This window comes from Syngnathus leptorhynchus, chromosome 17, assembly GCF_054491065.1.
Source record: "Syngnathus leptorhynchus isolate UIUO chromosome 17, UIUO_Slep, whole genome shotgun sequence".
In the NCBI taxonomy this organism is placed as follows: domain Eukaryota; kingdom Metazoa; phylum Chordata; class Actinopteri; order Syngnathiformes; family Syngnathidae; genus Syngnathus; species Syngnathus leptorhynchus.
In genome coordinates this window covers 329,529-351,031 of record NC_141211.1, presented here as the reverse complement: position 1 = coordinate 351,031, position 21,503 = coordinate 329,529, and the positions used below count along the sequence as shown (strand labels likewise).

Below are 21,503 nucleotides of genomic sequence, written 5' to 3'. Positions count from 1 at the left end.
ATGTTTTGGGGATCATTTTTTATTACAAAAGGTGGTTCCATGCCATTTAGAAAAAAAAAATCATCTTTTGGAGAGGAAAAAGGTTTCATCAAAGGGTTCTTCTTATGAGCAACACATTTGTGGAAAATTTCTTTTTCAGGCAATTTTCAGTAATTGATGACATTTTTTCGTTGGACATCATTTGGAGATGCTTTCAAAAATAAGGGGAGTGCATTTTCACAAGTTATAACCTTTTCACTTCCCAAAAAGCCAAATTCATTTTTGAATTTGTACATGCGTGTATCTTGTCACGTGTGGTGGTTGTTGTTTAGAGGACGGTGATCTCCTCCTCTTCCTCATCGTGGCGCAGCTGCAAAGCGTCCCAAAACAGCGTTGAGTCGACGCCGTCACGTGACGTCACACCACGTGACGCACTTACCTGGAAATGGAAGAGCGGCGCGTGGTACAGGACCAACTCGCGCGTCAGCCTGAGCAGGTCGCCGTTAAGACTGTCAAAGAGCGACGGAACCAGAACCAAGGCCAGGTTATGAGCCGACATCTTGTTGACCTGAGAGAACGTCTGGACCCTGTCGAGAAAGCGACGCCGCGAAAGGGGTGAGTACGACGGGCCGGGGCGGTGACGTGTTGGGTTTTTGTCGTGTCGTGTGTGGGTGTGTGTCCGTGTGAATGAGCAGCAACATTGGGCCGGTGTGTGTTGGACTACCTCAGTCGTGTCGGAACTTTTTTTTTTTTTCCTTCACTTGTGTGAGTTTGAGCAGTGCAGCCAGCCCTCATTGAGTTTTTCCAGTCAGTCGCGCGCCAATATTTTAAAAGGAAGTCGAACGTGCGAGTCTTCGTGTGATGTTCGGCGCCTGCTTACGTGTAGAAGTGTCCAAACAAGGCGTCGAGCGTCCCTCGCTTCTCAGCTGGCATTTGGCGTAGCAAGCGTCGGTAGGCTGAGAACCTGGCACGCTCATCCGAAATGGCTTGACGTACAAAGTTGGACGATTAGGAGCGACCCAGCATGTGGCGTCATTGCCCAAAGGGGCTTCAAACACGATTGGACCCACCAGCAGCACGCATCCACTTGTTGCGCTCGTCCTCAGGGAAGAGTTGCACTTGCTGCCGCCGGATGTACTGCTTGAGGGCGGCGGCGGCATCCAGCACGCCCTGTTCGCCCGACTCCAGCGGGGCAGAATCGGGCCATCTTGCCAGGGCCTCGGCCAACTGGGACACTTTTGAGGCCAGCCCGCAGCGCCGGTAGACGCCCTCCACCTTCAGACCTGAAATAGACCAGCGACGGACAATCCAGGGTGGCTGACAATGCGTCGGACGAGAAGAAGCCTTCAGCAAAGGAGATGGGATATAGGAGAGGAAGTCGCCACCGTGCTTTTGGATGTGCCGGACGCATCGGCGGACGGCGAGCGGCACTGAGTCGGGGTCGCCGGGCGGCTCGGACGTGACGGGAGATTCCGGAGCCTTTTGATCGGCCAGAGCGTCCTGCAGCATGCGGTACCATCTGCCGCAGCTGTCGTGCACGTCAAAGTGCAAGGAGACCCGTCTGCGCACATGCATACGTGTCAGTCAATGACGCGTTTGTCTCGTCAGGTGACCGGCCCGACTCTCGTCTGCTCTCAATCTTGTCCAGCGTTCTCCAATATGAGGCTTATCGGGCCATCTTTGCGCCGTCGCGATAGTCACTCGGTTGTTCGAGCTTTTTCTCGCCGTTCTGTTTCCCCCGGCCGGTACAAGTGACCCAACGCAACGCGCCTGCCGCCTACCTGTGTCCGAGCACCATGGTTATGATATCTCCAGCCGGATCCATCTCTAAAGAAATATGGAGCGGATTGTTCATTTGGCTCATTCCCTTTGCTCGAATGGACGTGGCTACGAAGGGACGCCTACCGTGGCGACTGAGCGCGCTCAGTTCCATCCTTAACATCGTCTTCTTGGAGCCTCTGCGAGCGCAATGGACGCTCACCCCGCCGTCCCAGAGCAGCAACCAGGCCTCGGAGTTCTCCGAGGCGCCGCCGCCGCCGCCGCCGCCGCCGCCGCCGCCGCCGCCGCCTTCCACCACGTGCACTTTGCTGACCCCGAGTGCCCCGCGCACCTCAGCGTAAGACACGCCGGCCGGGAGAATGACCTGCAAGAGGAGTCCGCTTTCAGGTGCTCCTGTCTGATCTTCCCAGGCAGGCTTCATCTTGTCACTCTCACCTTGAGGATATGAACCAGATGGATGAGGTTTTCGTCCTCACTCTCGGCCACGCAGAGGAGCTGATTGTCCAAAGTGATCAACTCAAATTGAAAGGTGGCCCTGGAGGTCACAAGGAGCGAGCTTACTTTGCCACCCACCCACGCACGGCAGTGCCCGGCGCCTCGGCAAATATTTACCCGTCTTTTCGGAAAAGCGACAAAACTTCTCGTAAGTCGAGGACGTCGCAAGCCGCAGAGTCGTTTTCCAAAGAGAAGAGGAAACGATCGTCTTCCAGTTTGCCGTGAAGCTTCTCGTCTTCCTCGGCTATACGTGGAGATGCGTAAGCCGGGTCCGTGAATGCATCATAAAGCGTGGCTTTACCTGAGGGGCTGGACTCGGCTCTCCCGTCCCCCCGTTTTGGCAGCTGTCGCGGAACCTCTGTTGAAAACAAGGGATAAAAATCCTTCCAAAACTATGGAGAGGTAGATATGGAGGCATTTGCGTGACCTGTGTACTCGTTGAGTCTGAGAAGCTCAGCCTGCAGAGCTTGGCCTGCTCTTTCAGCCAGCTGGATGGCCGAAGGGCTCTGAGGGTCCGTTTGACACACCTGCACCAAGTGAGTGATGTCACAAGCGTGCGTTGGCGTAAGAAGTTAGGGCTTCCGCCCATTGGACAAAGTCGCTTAATTCCTATTGAGTTTGAAACGGGTGGAAAAGCGCACCTTCTGCCTTACCTTTGACCCCGAACAGAGAAGTGAGAAAGTTTCTTCCACGTCGCCACCGCAAACCACTTGTCGCAGCCTCTAAAACAAAAGACATGAGTGAGCGAGTCCGGAATGGTCAGTGTTTGTACGCCGTTCCACCTGCTGCATCAGCTGGGGAGAAGAGGCCAGGGCGTGGAGTCGCCGGTAGCGCCCCTTGCTGTATTTGTCCCGGATGAATTTGGACCTGTTCTCGTGGGAGGCCTCTGGAGCAATCTGCTCGGCCGAGGGTACCAGGGGGGCCCACACCTGATTGGCGAGACGGTTACCGTGGCCAACAAACAGCTGGGAGAGAGTAAGAAGGGGGAAGATGTGAGAGGCAGACGGGCCAGTGTCTTTCCTTCCTTTGCAAAGTTGGCCCGGCCCGGCATGGCCCCTCCCTCACCTGTATGAGTGGTTCGGTCCACACCTTGTTGTCCATCTTCAGACTACGGACCTTGGACAGGGTGCTGCCCAGAGCTCGGTGTTGCCCTGAACAAAGGCGGTTAGCACGGGCTAGTGGTCATGTGCCGGTGTGTGGCCGCTGGCTCGTGAGTTCACCTGCGCAGCTGTGACAGATGACCAGTAGCAGGTTTACCGCCGCCCACTCGGGGTCGGCGGCGGCGCAGTCGGCGCACTGCCGGTTGCTGGGATTCTTCCACAGGCGCGTCGCCACCTGGCTGCAGGACAGAGCGCTGCTGATGGACGAGGACAAAGCTTCCAGCCAGACGGACAGATCCTTGGATGAATCCACAGACACACTGACGTGGGTCAAAGAGGGAAACCACAGCGTTAGCCAGCGCAGGCCACGTGGCGTCGCGATGCTCTCAAGCCAGGGCGGGCCATGTCGCTCTCAAGCCAGGGTTGCCGCCCGCACGTACCCGAAGGTCTTGAACGGGGTGGCGAGGGTGAAAGAGTGTCTCCCGGTGGTCTGGACCGTGGCCAGGTTGAGGGGGATGCTGTAGCAGGCCACGCCCAGCTGGAAGCCCTCTTTGTTCTGGTAAATCCACAAATCGTGGCCCCAGACGGCGGCGTAGAAGCGACTCTTGGGGTCCTTGACCGTCACGGCGCCGTGGAGGTCCGGGCCGGCGGGACCGGGCTGACCCCGTGACGCCAGCAGCGAGCGGACCCAACCGTCCTGAACGTCTGTGACGCAAACGAGGGCCGAGAGCGGTTAAGCGTCGCGTCGGCGAGCTCGGAGGAGCGGAACGGAGTGCGTGCGATAGCCCACCGTCGCTGTGAGCCATGAAGTCGTAATGTTTCTTCTTGAAGTAGAGGGAAAATCTCCCTCTGTCGAGTTTCTTGACGTTTGTGATGCCGGACACATGGAAGAGAACCTCGCTGAACTGGTCCTGCTCAATAATGAAAGGCGCAACTGTCACTCATGACCTGCAAACGCTGGCATGGCAAGCAGCGTTTGCAGGTCACACTCACTGTACGTTTTTTCCACAAAGACATCAACTGTCCGTCCAACGTGGCCCAAAAGACGTTGTGTCTAAAAGAAAGAAGAAAGCGCCAGTCGCTCAATGGATCTTTGCACGGAGACAACCCGATCATAATCATCCGCTGTCAATTTGGCACACGAGCGTCGGTAGAACGGAGGCTGCCGTCCGTCTTTGAGTGCATAAATGGCGACGTGGCAAGCGCGCGCGAGCGAGCCTGGGCTATTCCCATCGACTTTGATTGGCACAAGGAACGGCAATCCCATCTGGTTTGGGCCTGCTTCTTGTTTCCGTTTGGTCTTTGGCCATTGGTCATTCCATCGGGAGACAGCTCTTCTCCGGCTACCTGAAGCCTTTCCAAACGTCCAGCCAGCTGGCTCGGACCACCGCACTTTGCTGAGCGCTAGGCGGGCCGTGTCCTTTCTTCCTCGACACCCGGATGGTTGCCACGCTGCAACGCAGACGCAAAAACAATGACAAAGTGCAAGTTCCGCCACGGAGCGCGTTGAGCCAAAGGAACATCGTCATCAGCGAAACACAACCGTATCAAGAAGAAGAAAACACGGACAATCGCCGTTTGTACTTTACCCAAGTGTCTTTTGTCTGGAGGGCTTCCCGCCCTTTGCCGATTGGGCCAGATGCAACTTAGGAGGCGGGGCCGGCCGTGGGGACGTACTCGAGCAACGGCTGAAAGGCACGCACAAAACAAACGGTATCAGTCGACTAGCCAATGTAGCGAGAGCTGTCGTGTAGGACCCCCCCGGTGGACTACGAGTTGAGTAGAACAAAGTGGAGTAGCATTCGAGTACAGCTGTCAGAAATGGCGCGAGTATCTACTTGGCGCTGTTGAGTGCCTCCTTTACAAAATCTCCTCTCATCGCTCCATTGGTTGCGGGCGGACAATTTTGATAGAGTTCCTCCTCGTCGGACGAGTCGGTGTCGTCGTGGTCCCAGCTTTCCAAGACGGTGATGTAGAGATCGTCGTCGTCTGCTTCCTCTGTGGAGTTTGCAAAGAGGACGTGAGATGGCGCAAAAGAGCATTGGCTGGGATTTTTGTCGACCGGACCCAGATGGTTTGATGAAAAGAAAACTCTCTAGAGCAGAGAGGGAGTAATGACACACACACACACTCACACACACCCATTGACTTTTGCTCTCCACCATCACCTGGTCCCGCGACTCCCACTTGGCCCCGTGTCGGTGCCGGGGAGTCCAGCGCCACGCCGGCATCTGCGCCGAAAGAACAGACGTCAAGAATGATGCCACTGTATGACTTGATCATCAAAAAGTGAGCATTGATTGATTTACCGTCGGGTTTTGGCGAAGGGACGCCTTTGGCGGAATGTTGAGACGGCGAGTTAGTCACCGCGCTAAGCATCTCTGCTAAACTAGGTATCTTTGATAAGGAGCTAACAGTGGTGCCCAAGTTTGGCGTAGCAGCAGGGCTGGGCTTAGCGCCGGTGGTGCTGACGGCGCCCGCTAAGCTAGGTATGTGCTTAGCAATGTTGCTCGCCATGGTGTGTACGGAGGGCGGGGACGAGGGAGACGGCCCGGAGCCAGAGTCGCCGATAAATGCCAGCGTGGGTGAGCCCGGGTCTTCCTCTGAGGGTGAGGAGAGGACACAACCATGTCACAATTGGATCAATGGATGACTGCGTCGTGTGTGCAACTGGTTTTGAAACCGGTTTTTGACACTGGCGCGCGCTGCGCTGTCTTGTGTCAGGCTTTTTTAGTGCCCATTGTGTACGTGTGCACCTGTGCTGAAGTGAACTCCATTAGGAAGAGTGTGATTTCTGAAAGACAGGAACAGGTGTCAGCTTCACCACCCACCAGGACAGAATCAAACTCCTGGTGAAATCAGAACTACCCCGCCCGCTATTTATTGCCCGCAGTGGAGCACCCTAAGCCACCCCAACAAACTCATGCCGACAGCCATCGATTGGTGCGCGCATACGCTGATCGGCCGTCCGGCGTGGAGGCTGAGCCGAGGCTGTCCCTGGCGTAGCGAGCCCTCGGCTTGGGGACGGGCGGGGACGAAGCCATCTGGTGGAGACCATTCATGGATCGGAGAAAGGAGTTGGGTTGTTAATCAAATGGATCAGCTCATCGGTCACAGAGCGAGCAGATGGGCCGTCGTGGCGAAACGAAACGAGACGACGGGACAGCTACCGTACGCTAATAGCATACTAGTAGAACGCGAGACGACCGACGGAGAGCTTTTCTTACCGGGTCACTTCTTAGCTTGTGTTCTCACTTGTCTCCTGGATCTTTTCTTCTTTAGTCTGCAGTCTTGTTGTCTCATATGTGCGTCTTGCTCTCTCGCATTTATCTTCCTCTGTGCGGATGTCGCTAGGACAGCCAGGTTCATGTGACTGACTGATATGGTCCGACCTGCTCAGGCACTTTCTTCTTCTTCTTCTTGTTGTTGTTGGTGTTTTTTTTTTTTTTTAATGCACAACCAGTTCCTGTTGCTCCTGTCATCACTCAAGTATTCATGCAACAATCCACAGTGACAAGAGTGAAGTACTCTGTGATACAGATGCTGTGTTTATGACTGTGTGTGTTATTAGCACGCTCTGTGTCCGAATAATTGGACGCATCCCAAGCACCGGGTGCCACCTTGGGCAGCCAGCCAGCCGGGATGCTGCGGCCCGCTATCGGAACGGGACCCAGAATCGTCTTTATAGGCCAAGTAAGTGATTTGTGTCTGATCTGAGCCGCACGTGCGGCTACGACAAACAAAGACGGGACATGCGCAAAGTTGGCCCCACGGGCGTGTCACACACTCAATAAGCTGCGCTTTTTCTCGGGAGCGCTTTTCTGTCTGCCCAGTGGATGGCTCGGGCTCGCTGACAAACAAAGATGGGACATGGAGGATGCGCAAAGTTGGTCCTACGGGCGTGTCACGCTCAATAAGCTGCGCTTTCTCTCGGGAGCGCTTTTGTGTCTGCCCAGTGGATGGCTCAGGCTCGCCGACCGCTTATTTGAGTGAAAGTAGGGATGAGATTCATCTGAAAAGAGTAGACGTTTCCAACGGAGAGCCGTTGACATGGACGGAGCTAGTCCGTGGAGGCTTTCTTGAAGGTTCCACATTTACGAGCCGCCGCGTGCTTGCGCGCTTGTGTATGTTGGAGCTCACTCGACTTCCTGTCTGAGTTGGCAGAGATGTCGATTGAAAACAGACGCTCTTTCTCTCGCTTGCCCGCTCGCTCTCTCGCTCTCTTTTTCCTTCCCTCTGCCTGCTCGTCCAGTTTGTTTCCAGTCATCAAGCGGTGGGAAGGAAAAAGCGTCGGGAAGAGAAGGAGCGCTGCCGACCGACACGAGGCGGACAAGGTGGGAAGAAAACTATTTTGATGCCACTCGGGTCGGGGCGTAGCTGCCAATGCTCTACTTTCTATCTTGTTTTTGAAACTGGCGTCCAATGCAGATTCTGAAGTCTCCTCCGGACTTTCCGTAGAAGTAAAGACAAAAATGTCTGTTGATGCCTTTAGCAGACACGTGTCGACTTGGCAATATTTGACTCCGCCCCCTCGGGGCGATCCGCTCCCATTTTCCGCAAAGCGGCGACTAGGACCGACTCTTTGTCAATGTCACGTGGTTGTCTCGGGTGTCTTTATCTGTGTGCGGCAGGTCGATGATCGCTTTGACCTCATCCCATCCTCCCCAAAGTCACTCGGACATGGCCGACTGAGGTGAGTGTCGCGAAGCCGCGCGGCGACTTACCGAGTCCACGTTGTCTACTAGCTTTGGCGAGAAACGAGTCGGCCATCTCTGCGATGACGCCTAACTTGGCATCCAAACGAAAACTAATGTCTGCGATGCCAGGAGCCCGAATCACTATGGCATCCGTGGGAGTACCAGAAGCAAGTCTGAAACGACTGCACTTTCTCTTGGGTCAGTGACCACGCGACTGTCGTGCTTGCTGATTGGCTTGGATCAACTTAGGCCAGTGTGGCTGCGTGCACACGTGCGTGTGTAGGTGTGCTCCTGCTTCTCCCAAAAGGGGCTGTCAATCTGGAGCTGGTTCCTCTGGCCTCCCGGGTTCTGCTGCAGCCTCATGGCAACTTTACTGTGGTCAGTCATAGCTCACCTGTCTGTGTGGCTTCTGGTCCCTTCCTCTGGGGTGTTTGACGCCGCGCCTCTGCCCGGAAGGTGTGCTCCGGGTGGAACCAGGTGTGGTGGCGCTTACCGTGGCAGGAATCTCAGCAGGACACGGTTGCGGTGGAAAGGGAGGGATCCCGCAGTGTCCTGCGCCTTTTCAACGTCACCTGGAAGAATTCTGGCAGATATGCCTGCGAGGAGCCGGCGTCCGATCAGGTCAGAGAGATGGACGTCTTTGTACCCGGACAAGGTGAACTTCAGCTCCTCTGGCCCATCGAGTGTCACAGAGTGCCTTGACTGTTTTGGCTGGCCCACCCTCCTCAGGTCCGGACCAGTGGTTTGTTCCGCTCGGCCCGAGTGTGGTGATGAAGGACAAGGAGGAGGACACGATCCCTTGCGTGGTGTCCGACCCGCGTCTGAACGTCAGCCTCTACCAACGCAGCGGTGGCGAGGAGCAAACGCCGGCCTTCGGACTGAAGTACGAGCCGGGCCGCGGCTTCACAGGACGCCTGAACGACTCGTCCTACGTATGCCTGGCCTCCGACGGTACCGAGGAGACGCGCTCGCAGGTCTACTATGTCTTCAGCGTGGTGGGTGAGTAGCTTTGTCCCTCCCTCAGCCCTCAACCTGCAGCTGGCCCGTCCGTCCATCTGGCCCACCTGTCTGTCTGCCAGTTGCCAAGGAGCTGGAGGTGGACTTGATAGCGTCCGGCAGCGTGTTGAAGCGCGGACAGCGGCTGGTGGTCAACTGCACCGTCCAAGACAGCGACATGGTTTACTTCTCTTGGACCTTCCCCCGCAGAGAGGTAGCTCCGTCTCCTGTCGCGTGCTCTGTTGCCTGACGGGTGTCCACTTGAAGCGACGTTTTTGTGTCGTTCTAGGAAATTGAGCCTCTGACAGAATTTGGGCCCAATCAAATCCGTTCCTTCGTGGACATCCCCTCTGTAACTCTGGCAGACTCGGGTAGGCGCCGATCGATGCCGCTGGTCACTGGCGATGCGAGTGGCTTCTGCGTTAACTTCCAGACGTTGGTGACGCGTCCCGCAGGTGTGTACGTGTGCGCCGTCCAGGAAACCCTGCAGGGGGGGCGTGTGGAAAAGAGCATCGCAGTAAACGTACTGGGTGAGCGAGCCAACCAGCCAGCCAGCCAGCCAGCGAGCGAACGCTAACACATCCGCGCAAACTAAACACGATTGAAACGGACACACGCACATCTGCGCGCACACTGTCACACTCGCACGCGGAATCTCCGCAGATCGTGGTTACGTTTCTGCGCGGGCGACACGTGACACAAACATGTCTGTGCTGGTCGGCCACACGGTGGCGCTGCGGGTGGAAGTGGACGCCCACCCTCCGCCCACGGTGGTGTGGCACAAAGACAACCGCAGCGTCGTCATCCTCATGGGAACAATTGTCGAGTCTGTCGCGCGTGTGACGGACGGCAGGTACGCTAACCGTGACACTAATAACGATGCTAACACAAACAATACGATACGTGATATTAACAACAATGCAACCTTTGTGCTGTCACCGATCACTAATAGTGATGTCGGCCGGCAAAAATGCTAACATTTACTGTATGCTAACCGATTCGAACGACAATGCTAAATTGGAGCTAACAAAGCACTAACGATGACATTGTTGATTGATGCTAACTAACAACATCGTGATTGAAAAATATGAGAACTGAGATTGTGACAACCCCGCCAAACGTGACACTAATAATGCTAACATTAATGGCAACGATGACGTTAACAACAACAATGCCAACGTGTGATGGTAACCCAAGTTTGCTAAGAAGACACTATCAACAAGCATGATCCTAAGAAGAGTGCAAATGGTTTAAAAAAAGCCCTGTGTTGGCGACAGATACGTGAGCACATTGAGCTTGGCGAGGGTCCGCTTGGAGCAAACGGGAAGTTACGCAGCCAGGATCTACAATGAAGATGACCAGGAGGAGGTGTTCTTCTACCTGCAGGTTCAAGGTCATTGAACTTTTTATCTGCACCCTGATGTGTTTGGGTATTTATCTTGTGTCTCTGTTTTTGTGTGGCCGCACCGCAGCACCCCCGAGGATCACGTCACTGACAGAGACGGGCACTCGGGCCATGTTGTGCGTCTGCGAAGGAGCTCCGCCCCCTTTTGTCACCTGGTACACGTGCCACAGTGCACGCGGGTAAGGGCACCTTAGCTTAGCTTGTTAATGGAAACATCATCGGAAATGTCCCGCGTTTGTTCGCAGGTGCGCTAACGGGACAGGTAGCTGGACGAGCCAATCGGGTGCCTCAGAGGGCGTGCTGCTGCAGGTGAACGTCAGCGCCCTGGCAGATGGAGGCCTAACCCAGGTAAGCAACCGGTGTTGTCGTACCACCCCCCTCCATGTGACATCCTCACCGGGTGCCCGGGCGGTCCTGGCCCTGGCAGGTGCGCAGCCTGCTGAGCCTGGAAGCCGCTGCCGCCACTTTGACCGCCGTCCGATGCGAGGCCTCAAACTCCGCGGGACGACGAGCCAGAGACCTCAAACTGACGTCCACTTGTAAGTGTGATGGCTCGTCGGATGACACGAGAGAAAGAAGTACTCTTTGAGCGCACATTAAGTCCGCGTCACCAAGCCCCACCTTCCTGTCCAGCTCTCTTGTCTCAGGTGGCCATGCTGGCGCTGCTTCTGGTTCTGGTGGTCATTGCCATCATCTTTCTGGTGATCCTCATCATCCTGTGGAGAAAGGTCAGTAGTAGCGCTACTCGCTCACCTCGCCGCTAGGTGCGCTGCACTACACTGCTGCAGCAGCAAGTACTCTCGCCCCACCATTCAGAAACCTCGCTACCAAGTTCAATGGAAGCTGATCGATTCCGTCAGTCCCGACGGACTGGAGTACACCTACGTGGACGCCGGCCGGCTGCCCTACCATCCCTCCTGGGAAATACCCAGGGACAACATTGAGCTAGGTGATGGGAGTTCTACGCTAGCGGTACAGAGTCGCGGCCTGGACTAGATCCCGGTCGGCGTGTGTTCAGGCGAGGTGCTGGGTTCGGGAGCTTTCGGCCGAGTAGTGGAAGCCCAGGTATCGGGTCTGCTCCGGGACCAGACGACCACCACCAGAGTGGCTGTCAAGATGGTCAAACGTGAGTACCGCTTTCTGCCTCTAGAAGTGCCTGTCTGTACCTGCGCGTACCATGTGCGTACCTGTGCGTCTGTACTTTTCTCTTCTTGTGTACCTGTTTTGTACGTGTGTATGACAACAAATATGCGTTGTGTGTTCAGCCAACAGCGGCGCAAGTGGGTCGTTGTTGTCCGAGCTGAAGGTTTTGTGTCATCTGGGTCCTCACGTGAACATCGTCAACCTGCTCGGAGCGTGCACGTCAGGAGGTGAGCTGGCGCGCAATGACGCCCCCAGTGTGCTAACTGACTGAGGCGTGCCTCCTCCGCCGCAGGTCCCGTCTACGTCGTCACTGAGTTTTGTTGCCACGGAGACCTGGCCAACTACCTGCGATGCCGCAAGCAGACTTTTGTGCACGCCAATGCGGACGCTAAGAGGTAGACTTACGAAGAAGAAACATCCCCCGCACCTGTGCAGACACAAGCCATACACAAGGGCTGCGTGTGCGCGCGCAGAGAGGCAGACGGCGGTTACATGGACATGAGCGAGCGGGAGGGCGCAGCCGTGGTTAGCCACCATGAGAGCGCAGCGGTGGCGTCTGGTGAGCTCTTCTGTACGCAAGTTGTCGCCACTTTGACTTTGTAATCAATGAGCGAGCGAGCGAGCTAGCTCCTTTCTCGGCGTGTACTACCTTCAGACCAGCAGGAGGCATTGTCGTCATCGTCACTGCCGCTTCTCAGCGACTCTTCCGTCCTGGGCGTGAGTGACCTCCACAGCTTCTCTTTCCAGGTCGCCAGCGCCATGAACTTCCTGTCATCACGCAACGTACGCTCAAAGATCTCTCAAAGTGCGCTTAGCTTAGCGTGTGTGCTGAGCATGTTTGATGCGTTGTTGAAGTGCGTGCACAGAGACCTGGCAGCCCGCAACGTCCTGGTATGCGAGGAGCGGCTGGTGAAGGTGGGCGACTGTGGCCTGGCTCGAGATCTGCTTAAGGATCGGGACTACGTGGCCCGAGGAAAGGTCAGTACGCCCCCACGTCACTAGTGCCTGCCTGCCTGCCTGCCTGCCTGCCTGCCTGCCTGCCTGCCTGCCTGCCTGCCTGCCTGCCTGCCTGCCTGCCTGCCTGCCTGCCTGCCTGCCTGCCTGCCTGCCTGCCTGCCTGCCTGCCTGCCTGCCTGCCTGCCTGCCTGCCTGCCTGCCTGCCTGCCTGCCTGCCTGCCTGCCTGTCTGCCTGCCTGCCTGCCTGTCTGCCTGTTTCCCTGCGTGCTTGGCTGCCTGCCTGCCTGCCTGCCTGCCTGTCTGCCTGTTTCCCTGCCTGCTTGGCTGCCTGCTTGGCTCCCTGCTTGGCTGCCTGCTTGGCTGCCTGCTTGGCTGCCTGCCGGCCGCCAGTCATCATCCGTGCTCCCCTCCCAACAGGCCTTGCTGCCGCTCAAGTGGATGTCCCCGGAGAGTATTTTCCAAAGCGTTTACTCCTCCAAGAGCGACGTGTGGTCCTACGGCATTCTGCTCTGGGAGATCTTCTCTTTGGGTGAGACGCTCCCTCCCACGCGCTGCGACACATCGTACGAGCATGTGCCTTTTGCTTGCCGCAGGTGAAAGTCCGTATTCGGAGCTTCCCGAGACACAGCAACTGTACGGCGCCCTGAAGCGAGGACACCGCTTAGCGCAGCCGCAGCACGCCGACTCCAACATGTATGCAACGCGCATCGCTCGATACGCTCGCTCACGCGCGCTGCCGACATCACGTTTGGTAGCGCGCCTGGACAGCGTCAGTGGCAAAATGTGTGAAAGCAGAATATGGAACGTGCGAAAGCAGAATGTGATCACGTGACCGCGGTTACCGACACGCGTGACAAATGACGTGAAAACGACACCACCTGTCGACGCCCTGTTGCCCTGTGCTCAGTTACGGCATGATGCAAGCGTGCTGGAGCCAGCGTCCCGGTGACAGGCCGTCGTTCTCGTCGTTGGCGGCGTCCTTGGACGCCGTGTTGACAGACGAGTGTAGAAAGGTGACGCCGCCGTCCGTCCGTCCATCTCTCCGTGAGCCCACGTGGTCTCCCTAAAGCCTGCGGTGAAAGTGGCCTTGTTTGCGTCCCGCCCAGACGTACGTCAGGCTGACGGAAAGCTTCCTGACGGGCCAGCATCCGGCCGCGGTCCGATCCCGACTGACGTCGGTGGCCGTCGACGGTGAAATTCCGTCGCGTTACCTTGATTAGGCGCTGGAAAATGCCCTTTGTTAATCGGGGCCTCTCTGTACAGGAAGTAAGGTCCCTGAGGCGACGGTTCACCTGTTGGAGGCGGGACCTTCCCACGGCGACTACATCCTTCCCGTCAAGGTGGGGACACGCGGCGGCGACGAGAGCGACACTGCGCCGGACGCAGACAGGTAGCGCGGTGAAGATGATTCCCACGGTCAGCCTGATTTTTGCCGATGACCCGGACGAGCGTCACCCTTGGCCGCTGTGTTTCCCGTTCAGAGCTGAGTGTGCGCAGGAAGTGACATCAGAAAGAGAAGAGGAAAGCTGCCTTTGAGAAGCACCACCAAAACAATCTTGTAACCCATTTGCTATGGCGACGCGACACAACGTTGCTGTCCAACTTGTAGCTTTGCTGAGCTTGAATTAAAAAGCAATTGACTTGTTTCTCTTCTCTTCTCTGAGAACGTAGAAGGTTTGCAAGCGCTCAGATTGAGGCCTTTGGAGGGTTGTTGAGAGCAGCGGAGGTTGACATCCCAAAGGTTCATCCTTCTGAAGCGCATTGGCCTGTCATTGTCAGAGCTCATTGCATTTCATTGAGAGAGACAACAGAAGGCCGGCCGCAGAAGCCTCGCAGTTTGTGTTGAGGGCCAGTTGGGATGGGGGGGGGGGGGGGGCTGAGGAGATGGGTTGAGCCACTGAGCCTCGAGGGCCTGCCTGCCTGCCTGCCTGCCTGCCTGCCAGGAAGTTGAAGAGCTGCTCCAGTGTCAGTCAGTCAGTCGGAGGAAGAAGATGACGACGCCCAACATGTTGTTGCCTTGGCTCCTACTGGCAATCGTCTCTGCTGAAGGTCAGAAAGCCAAGCAATTTGCTGTTGTTGTTGTTGTTGTTATTCATCTGGTCCTTTTTCATGCTATTTTGGGCAAAGCGGAACTTGCCTTGAAACGCAAAGCACAACAAATGTTTGTTTGCTTGTTTCTTCTTTCCACCCATAATATACGGAATGTTTGCCTCTTTTATGTGTAACTTTGTGCTCATTCAAGCCTGTAGAAGACTGGATCAAAGTATTGACCAGGCACATTTGGAGACAGGGCGGCCAGTCTACTGATAGATGCTATGTGGGCGCAACTACCTGCTTTCTGGGTGTGGTAGTGGCTATTGTAAGGATGTGAACATTTAGATTCTTATTTTGTGGAAAATAAGACTTGACATTTGGACCACCTTGACCATTTTCCTCATCCTGATGAGGACAGCGCAATTTCTTCCTCTTTTTCTTTTCCAGACGCACACACACACATACACACACACACACGCACGTTACTTCCCAACTGCTGACAGACGTTAAAGTCAAAGGTTTCACTTCTGTTTTTTTCCCCCCATCTTGTGAAACTCAACCGTCGTGTTCACAAAAAAAACATTCCCAATCATCTCAAGGACTAAAAAATGGATCACTTAGTACGGATCAGCCGCTGCGGTCTGCTGATCACGCGTCAGACACGTTTGTCTTCTTTCTAGACTTCTCCCCGCCGTCCATCGGGCTGAACTCTGACCCCATGCGGGACGGGTCCGAGGCGCTTTTGACCGCAGGCTCGCCTTTCCGCCTAAGTTGTCACGGCAACGCGTCGTTGCAGTGGTCCAGCACGGCGTTTCGTTCAGTGTCGTCGCAGCGCGGCGGTGTGCTGGAGGTGCGGCGTGCCGAACCCAGACACACGGGAACGTACCGCTGCTCCTACGCCGAGCGTCACCTCCGCCACCTGGGCGCCTCGGTGCACCTGTACGTCAAAGGTGAGCCGCTGCCGCCAGGTCAGCGATTCCTTTTCCCCGGCCCTCACTTGAGGGAGGTCACGGCCCTTTGTCTGTCCTCTCTCAGATCCGTCGGATCCGTCCAGGGTCTTCGTCACGCCCCACTTCACCCCCAACGTCCGGGAGGGTGAGGACTTCCTGTTCCGCTGTTTGCTGACCGACCCGTCGCTCGGCAACCTCACCCTGCGGTCGGAGGAGGAGCGGGACGGCGGGCTGGCCGGGGCTCTGCCCGCGGGCATGAACGTGAGCGTGAATCCTCGCGCCGGAGTGCTCATACACAAAGTGGAGACGAAATTTAACGGGCGCTACGTCTGCGCTGCCTGGAACAACAACAATAAACGCGTGACATCTGACACGCTGCACCTCATTGTCTCGCCAAGTAAGGTTTGGTGGGGGGGGCGTACCTCTCTACTGTTTCCCCTCCCTCATTTGACTACTTCCCGCCAGTCTGGCTCCCAGCCCTTCTTTGGACGTCTTGCCTGTCCAGCTCTCATTTACGTATGTAGTATTTGTCTCTGGCCTATATAGGACAGCGCCATCCTCCCCAGGTGTGGCTGAATCAGACAGACTTTTTGCGTCTGGAGGGAGAAGTTTTTGCGGTGACGTGTGCGACGAGTAACCCCTCCCTCATCTACAACGTCTCTTGGACATATCCTAATGTCGAGGTGAGACCTGCTCTCTTGAGCCGCTTTGCTTTCTTTTGTCGTACACTGACGCACGGCCGGCCGGCTGGCCAACAGGCTCCCGACACCACGCGGCAGCTGCATTATGTCGGCAAGCGCTTTTACCTGAACAACACCCTGAGCGTCGGCGCCGTCGGTCGACAGCACAGCGGACGCTACACCTGTACGGCGAGCAACGAGGCCGGTGAGGCCACGGCGACGGCCAGCCTCCGGGTCTTGGGTGAGCCTAAAACTGCCGCCACAACTCAAGTGAGTCGTGTCGATTCCACATGCGCTCGTTCTCGCTGCCAGACGCTCCCTTTCTGACTGCCTTGCTGGAGCACCGTACGACAGCCCCGGGTGGCGCCAATGTCAGCCAAGTGCTGGCTAACTTTAGCCTGGACGCCACGGAGGTTTCCCAAGTTCACAGCAGCACGGTGGAAGTGCTCGCGGGTGGAGACCTGAGTTTGACAGTCACTGTGGAAGCGTACCCGCCGGTCAGGAGCCTCGGATGGACCTGGCCCACGCCCGGGAACGGCCGGCGGGAGCGCACGCAGAGCCACGCGGCCCATGGCTACAGGTTAGCGTGCTACTCCGTGTCCGCTCCGCTGCACGTCTTACTCGCTCCTCGATTGGAATCAATTCCGATGATGAGCAAAGTTTCCGTTGGCAGATCCCGAGCCAGCCTGGTTCTACGCCGCGTGCGCGACCAAGAGAAAGGGCTCTACACGCTACGCTATGCTAACGGCCTCGTTAACGGTTCCTTCGACTTTGACCTGCGAGTTCTTCGTGAGCAACCTTTCCTTCATCTTCCCCATTCCGGCCGTGCGCCACCGTTGATCTGACGGCTTGTTTATGCGCGACGCAGGAGCTCCGAGCGGAGTCATCACGATGGAGAACGGCACCCTGACCTGCAGCGGTTCGGGTTTCCCGCCGCCCACCATCTTGTGGTCGCGATGCGGCGGCCTGGTCAACACGTATGTTGAAATGGCGGGCGGGCGGGCGGTTGCGACATCTCTGTTGCTTGGCTCATCGGCGACACTCGACTTTCCTCACGTAGGTGCGGTGACATCGGGGACCTTCAGCCCGGTGATGTTGTCACGCAAGAGGGGGAGGTGCTGACCAAAAGCCTGCCCTTGCCCCCGGCGCCGGCTGAGGACGTCACCATCGAGTGCGTGTCCATCAACAGCGTGGGACGCTCGCAAGATGTCTTCTTCCTGCGTAGGTTTTTGCTTCTCTTGTTCATTCAAGAGGCTTTTTGGTCTACTTTAACCAACCACAGAGCTTGTCTCCACCGCTCCCGTTTTGGGTTCTGCAGGCTCCGCAGGTTCTGGCAGCGGGAACGTTTTGACGGCGTCCCTGGCGGCGGCCTCGGCGAGCGGGGGCCTGCTCCTCTTGCTTGTGGTCTTCCTCGTTTGCAGGATCAGACGGGTTTGTAGCTGGCCGTGGACGCGCTTTCTTCCCCCGTGCTCTTCTTCATCCCGTTTTCCTCTCCTTTTGCTCCTTCTCTCCACTTTCTTTCTCTGGCTCCTGCTTTCTTCTTCCTTTTGCTCCTCCTCTCCATTTTCTTTTCCCGCCTCCGGCTTTCCTGATCCTATTGCTCCTCCTCTCCATTTCCTTCCTCTTATTTCCTCCTTCTCACACTTCATCTCCTCCTCATAGCAACCCAAGTACGAGATCCGTTGGAAGATTGTGGAGAGTTGCTACGGCAACAACTACACATTTGTGGACCCCGGCCTGCTGCCATACAACAACCTCAAGTGGGAGTTTCCCCGAGACAAGCTCCGCCTGGGTACACTTTGAGCACCGTCCTCTGGGGCCCTGCCGGCCTTGACCTTTGACCCCTCCCGTGGGCTTTTCTCCGTCAGGGGGCGTGCTGGGCTCGGGGGCGTTCGGAAAGGTGGTGGAAGCCACGGCCTACGGCCTCGGCAGCCAAGACGAAACCCGCGTGGCCGTCAAGATGCTCAAACGTAAACGCCAACTACACGACAAACACGACCCGTTTCGACCGCATGTCAATAACGACGACGTAGCGAGTACACGAGTGCTGCTGCGTAACCGACCGACCAGCCGACCGACCGCGATGCAAATCTTAAAAACACGGACGCGACAACGCTACGAAAGTAGTCCGCAACCACAAGAATGTTGTGTGTGCAGCGAGTGCTCACTCCGAGGAGCGAGAGGCGCTGATGTGTGAGCTGAAGATTCTCAGCCATCTCGGTTACCACGACAACATCGTCAACCTGCTGGGAGCCTGCACTCGAGGAGGTTCGGTCCGATCCGGTCCGCCTCTCGGGAAGTTGTCTTCGCTTGACCTCGACGTCGCTCGCAGGGCCCGTGCTGATGATCACTGAGTACTGTTTCCACGGCGACCTGCTCAACTTTCTACGTGCGAGCGCTCACCACTTGGTGGCGGCTACGTTGAGTCCGGAGCCGGCTGAGCACGACGTCAAATACTCCAATGTCAGACTCCGGAGGTCAGACCTCCTTTTCTTCCTCCACTACTTGTCACGTGCCTGCATGTCATAATTGTAGTTTGTCCGTCCGTCCGTCCGTGTCTCCCTTGGTGTTGCAGTGACAGCGGGATCTCGTGTTGTTCCGAATATCAGGAAATGCAACCAATCCTTTCCCACTCAGGTAAGACACACACACAATTGTCACAAACACACAGGTTTAACACACATCAAATACACGCATGACCTTTGAGTGTGCACGTCTGTCTGTGTGTGTGTGTGTGTGTGTGTGTGTGTGTGTGTGTGTGTGTGTGTGTGTGTGTGTGTGTGTGTGTGTGTGTGTGTGTGTGTGTGTGTGTGTGTGTGTGTGTGTGTGTGTCCTGCAGGTGTTGAGCGAAGTGCACGTTTGTGTATAAGTGACCTGATGAGGTTCTCGTACCAAGTGGCTCAGGGTTTGGACTTCCTCTCGACACGAAATGTAACATAGAGAGCGCTGCACTGGTCTGCACTGGTCTGCGCTATGGTGGCTTCACGCCTACGCCTTTGTCAGTGTATCCACAGAGACGTGGCAGCGAGGAACGTCTTGCTGACCGACCGCCACGTTGCCAAAATCTGCGACTTTGGTTTGGCGCGAGACATACGCAATGACGACAGCTACATCGTACAAGGAAATGTCAGTGGACGCAACTCCCACACAACACCAACACACAACACGTAGACGGCTATGTCAAAACAACACGACCTTTGCTGCGTGGGCAGGCGCGCCTGCCCGTCAAGTGGATGTCCCCCGAGAGCATCTTCCAGTGCGTGTACACGGTGCAGAGCGACGTTTGGTCTTACGGCGTCCTGCTGTGGGAAATTTTCTCCCTGGGTAATGGCGCCGGCGCGCCTCGTCGTGGCCTCACGCGACCTCTGACCTCTGGCTGCCTCCCTATCTCCCTCAGGGAAGAGTCCTTACCCCAACGTTGCCGTGGATACCAAATTCTACAGGATGATCAAGGACGGCGGCCACATGGAGCGGCCCGACTTCGCCCCGCCGCAAATGTGAGGGTTGCGCCCGCCCGCCGCCACTGACAGACGGACGCAGAGCACTTGACGCCCGCCCGCCCCCCTCTCTCTCCTTTGCAGATACCGGCTGATGACGTCGTGTTGGAGTTTGGAGCCGAGCGAGCGGCCAACTTTCAAGATGATCGCTCGGCTGATCGAAAGGCTCCTCCCCTCCGCCGCCAAGGCGGCTCCGAGTGAACAGGTGAGCCCACCTCCCTACGCGAGCCCGTGTCTTGACCGATACTCGCAACGTTTGCCGCATTTCTCTTTGCCGCTCAAGCCCACGTACAAAAACATCGACGAGCGCGAGGAAGACGAAGGGAGCGAGGAAGAGGCGGGCGGGAGTGGACGCTCCGCCAAGGGTGACGAGCAAGGTGACTGTCACCGTGCGGCGCTTTGGTCTTTCTTCAGGACGCCCAGCGCGTCTTTGGTCCTCGGGCCGTTACCGCGTGCGTGTGTCTTTCTTGCCTCAGGGGGCGGCGAGGAACCTGAAGACTCCAAAAAGATGGCCGCCGTGACAAGCAACATTTACCAGCTCTCCTGATGCACCAAGATTTCTTTCGCCGTCACCGATGCTTCGTCGGTTGCCAAACGTCAAAGGCCGACCCGCTCAGAGGCTCGATGAATTTTGCATCGATCTTTTGCACCGTTACTATAGCGACTCCTGACTTATCTCGAGCCACTTCTGCTAAGCCAAGTTGCTGCTGTGGCATCATCCCGTAAAAGGCGTTCTGCTGCCATGGCGTGCGGTGCTACTTATTCGCTCGCATGTGGCCACATCTGCCCCCTCCTAGAATTAAAAAAAAAAAAAAGACCATTGTAAAAAAAGACATTGTACCGCTTTGCATACGTGATTTACAAGCGTGTGGCTTTTTACAGCACGGGCTGTTTTACAGTCCGGTGCAGTAGCGCCTCGCGCCACAAGGCGTTAGGGTACGCTGAGTTCTATTGGATGGATATGCATCATCATTTCAAGCAAGAGGAAAAGGCCGAGTGACCTTCCCACTTAGCGGCCGGCGTCCTGAGCGCTGCCGGTCAGTTCTTGTTAGTGAAACTTGAACGTGCATGCTGCATCCTTTAGCTGATGAATGAATGGATGGCCTTTGGCATTGTATGTTAGCATGGCGCCATTGAACTGGACGGTGTGCCGCTCGGCCTTTAAAAAGACAACGTTGGTGTTCCTGCATCGCAACATTTCAAATGACCGAGACAAACAAAGTCACTTTGCCCTCTTAAGCGCTCACGTGTCTGCAGTCAGAGGTTTATTGGCGGACGCCCGTTTGCTCACCTTGTCCTCTCGCACTTTACAGCCGCATTAATAACAATAACAGAAATCGTGTGACACTTTTACTGCCGCCGTACCTTCCGTTCGCACGAAAACCCAATTTATTGTGTCAGCGCACGCGCGTGAGCACTGCTTATCAATATTTGATGCTCAATTATAAAAAGTGCCCATATCTTCTCTCGGGCTCCAGACATTTAGAAGGGAAAAAAGCTGAAGGTAAGCCGTCGCTTCACACCTTACTCCTTGGGATGTCTTCACTCGTGCACGCGATACCTTCTTCACTCGCTCATTTACTGATTTACTCTGACGGGAATTTGTTTATCCGTGCACTTGTTCACCGATTTATGCCTTCTCGCAATTCTCATCTCATGTTCGTGACCTCACTTGACAGACTCGTCTATTTACGTCGTCGTTTTGGAGGTCATTGGTGGCTTTACGAATCTATTTCCGGTGCGTGCTCCCATGGGTTCTTCTTGAGGTCCATTCATTGAATAAATGATTGT

At 56.2% G+C, this 21,503-nt stretch overlaps 3 protein-coding genes across 21 annotated transcripts; 2 read left to right on the top strand and 1 right to left on the bottom strand.

Moving 5' to 3' along the window:
• Positions 1–3: 3 nt before the first annotated feature.
• On the bottom strand, positions 4–6,766 carry LOC147042784 (arf-GAP with Rho-GAP domain, ANK repeat and PH domain-containing protein 1). 7 transcript variants are annotated; one of them, XM_085936516.1, is made up of 26 exons: positions 6,581–6,766; positions 6,309–6,397; positions 6,110–6,147; positions 5,663–5,956; positions 5,495–5,584; positions 5,192–5,351; positions 4,943–5,041; positions 4,701–4,805; positions 4,347–4,407; positions 4,144–4,264; positions 3,794–4,058; positions 3,474–3,673; positions 3,319–3,404; positions 3,036–3,218; positions 2,895–2,975; positions 2,681–2,780; positions 2,555–2,611; positions 2,371–2,497; positions 2,194–2,293; positions 1,885–2,122; positions 1,761–1,806; positions 1,365–1,540; positions 1,050–1,262; positions 860–965; positions 419–566; positions 4–349 (listed from the first exon to the last, which is right to left on the bottom strand). In XM_085936516.1, the coding sequence occupies exons 2-26, from the start codon at positions 6,395–6,397 to the stop codon at positions 308–310; spliced, it is 3,225 nt and encodes a 1,074-aa protein (XP_085792642.1). In that variant the 5' UTR covers positions 6,581–6,766; the 3' UTR covers positions 4–307. The 7 variants fall into 7 exon arrangements, with proteins under 7 accessions (XP_085792642.1, XP_085792643.1, XP_085792644.1 ...); XM_085936517.1 differs by having other exon boundaries at positions 2,907–2,975; XM_085936518.1 differs by having other exon boundaries at positions 2,907–2,975; positions 5,522–5,584.
• Positions 375–14,197, top strand: LOC147042783 (platelet-derived growth factor receptor beta-like). Of its 13 annotated transcripts, XM_085936531.1 has the most exons (30): positions 380–594; positions 6,925–7,477; positions 7,606–7,687; positions 7,985–8,046; positions 8,180–8,248; positions 8,334–8,428; positions 8,507–8,705; positions 8,780–9,049; positions 9,130–9,260; positions 9,336–9,417; positions 9,502–9,576; positions 9,710–9,899; positions 10,324–10,439; positions 10,519–10,630; positions 10,697–10,799; positions 10,879–10,990; positions 11,085–11,179; positions 11,268–11,400; positions 11,470–11,577; positions 11,717–11,821; positions 11,887–11,989; positions 12,068–12,165; positions 12,250–12,377; positions 12,450–12,572; positions 12,969–13,080; positions 13,145–13,244; positions 13,459–13,564; positions 13,658–13,742; positions 13,815–13,941; positions 14,033–14,197. In XM_085936531.1, exons 5-30 carry the CDS (start codon positions 8,194–8,196, stop codon positions 14,085–14,087), a joined length of 3,018 nt encoding a protein of 1,005 aa, XP_085792657.1. In that variant the 5' UTR covers positions 380–594; positions 6,925–7,477; positions 7,606–7,687; positions 7,985–8,046; positions 8,180–8,193; the 3' UTR covers positions 14,088–14,197. The 13 variants fall into 13 exon arrangements, with proteins under 13 accessions (XP_085792660.1, XP_085792650.1, XP_085792647.1 ...); XM_085936524.1 differs by lacking the exon at positions 7,606–7,687 and having other exon boundaries at positions 378–594; positions 6,925–7,046; positions 8,507–8,671; XM_085936521.1 differs by having other exon boundaries at positions 378–594; positions 7,606–8,046; positions 8,507–8,671.
• A 288-nt stretch (positions 14,198–14,485) lies between these two features.
• On the top strand, positions 14,486–21,497 carry csf1rb (colony stimulating factor 1 receptor, b). The gene is made up of 22 exons (XM_085936535.1): positions 14,486–14,600; positions 15,266–15,535; positions 15,621–15,932; positions 16,082–16,218; positions 16,294–16,456; positions 16,528–16,795; positions 16,889–17,004; positions 17,084–17,192; positions 17,276–17,436; positions 17,534–17,646; positions 17,878–18,007; positions 18,084–18,185; positions 18,373–18,483; positions 18,548–18,692; positions 18,791–18,852; positions 19,055–19,146; positions 19,219–19,341; positions 19,428–19,539; positions 19,613–19,712; positions 19,797–19,917; positions 19,996–20,089; positions 20,189–21,497. Exons 1-22 carry the CDS (start codon positions 14,543–14,545, stop codon positions 20,257–20,259), a joined length of 2,970 nt encoding a protein of 989 aa, XP_085792661.1. The 5' UTR covers positions 14,486–14,542; the 3' UTR covers positions 20,260–21,497.
• Positions 21,498–21,503: the final 6 nt, after the last annotated feature.

Bases quoted from the DNA above. Each gene is read 5' to 3' on its own strand.
- LOC147042784 (XM_085936513.1), bottom strand. From the start codon at position 6,397: ATGGCTTCGTCCCCGCCCGTCCCCAAGCCGAGGGCTCGCTACGCCAGG. The intron at 4,265-4,346 runs GTGAGTGTGACC...ATTATTGAGCAG, and splicing joins CTTTGTGGAAAAAACGTACA to GACCAGTTCAGCGAGGTTCT. The intron at 4,059-4,143 runs GTGGGCTATCGC...TTTGCGTCACAG, and splicing joins CTTCATGGCTCACAGCGACG to ACGTTCAGGACGGTTGGGTC.
- LOC147042783 (XM_085936520.1), top strand. From the start codon at position 7,520: ATGTCGATTGAAAACAGACGCTCTTTCTCTCGCTTGCCCGCTCGCTCT. The intron at 9,261-9,335 runs GTAGCTCCGTCT...GTGTCGTTCTAG, and splicing joins GGACCTTCCCCCGCAGAGAG to GAAATTGAGCCTCTGACAGA. The intron at 9,577-9,709 runs GTGAGCGAGCCA...GAATCTCCGCAG, and splicing joins CATCGCAGTAAACGTACTGG to ATCGTGGTTACGTTTCTGCG.
- csf1rb (XM_085936535.1), top strand. From the start codon at position 14,543: ATGACGACGCCCAACATGTTGTTGCCTTGGCTCCTACTGGCAATCGTC. The intron at 16,457-16,527 runs GTGAGCCTAAAA...TCTCGCTGCCAG, and splicing joins GGCCAGCCTCCGGGTCTTGG to ACGCTCCCTTTCTGACTGCC. The intron at 17,005-17,083 runs GTGAGCAACCTT...TGCGCGACGCAG, and splicing joins CTTTGACCTGCGAGTTCTTC to GAGCTCCGAGCGGAGTCATC.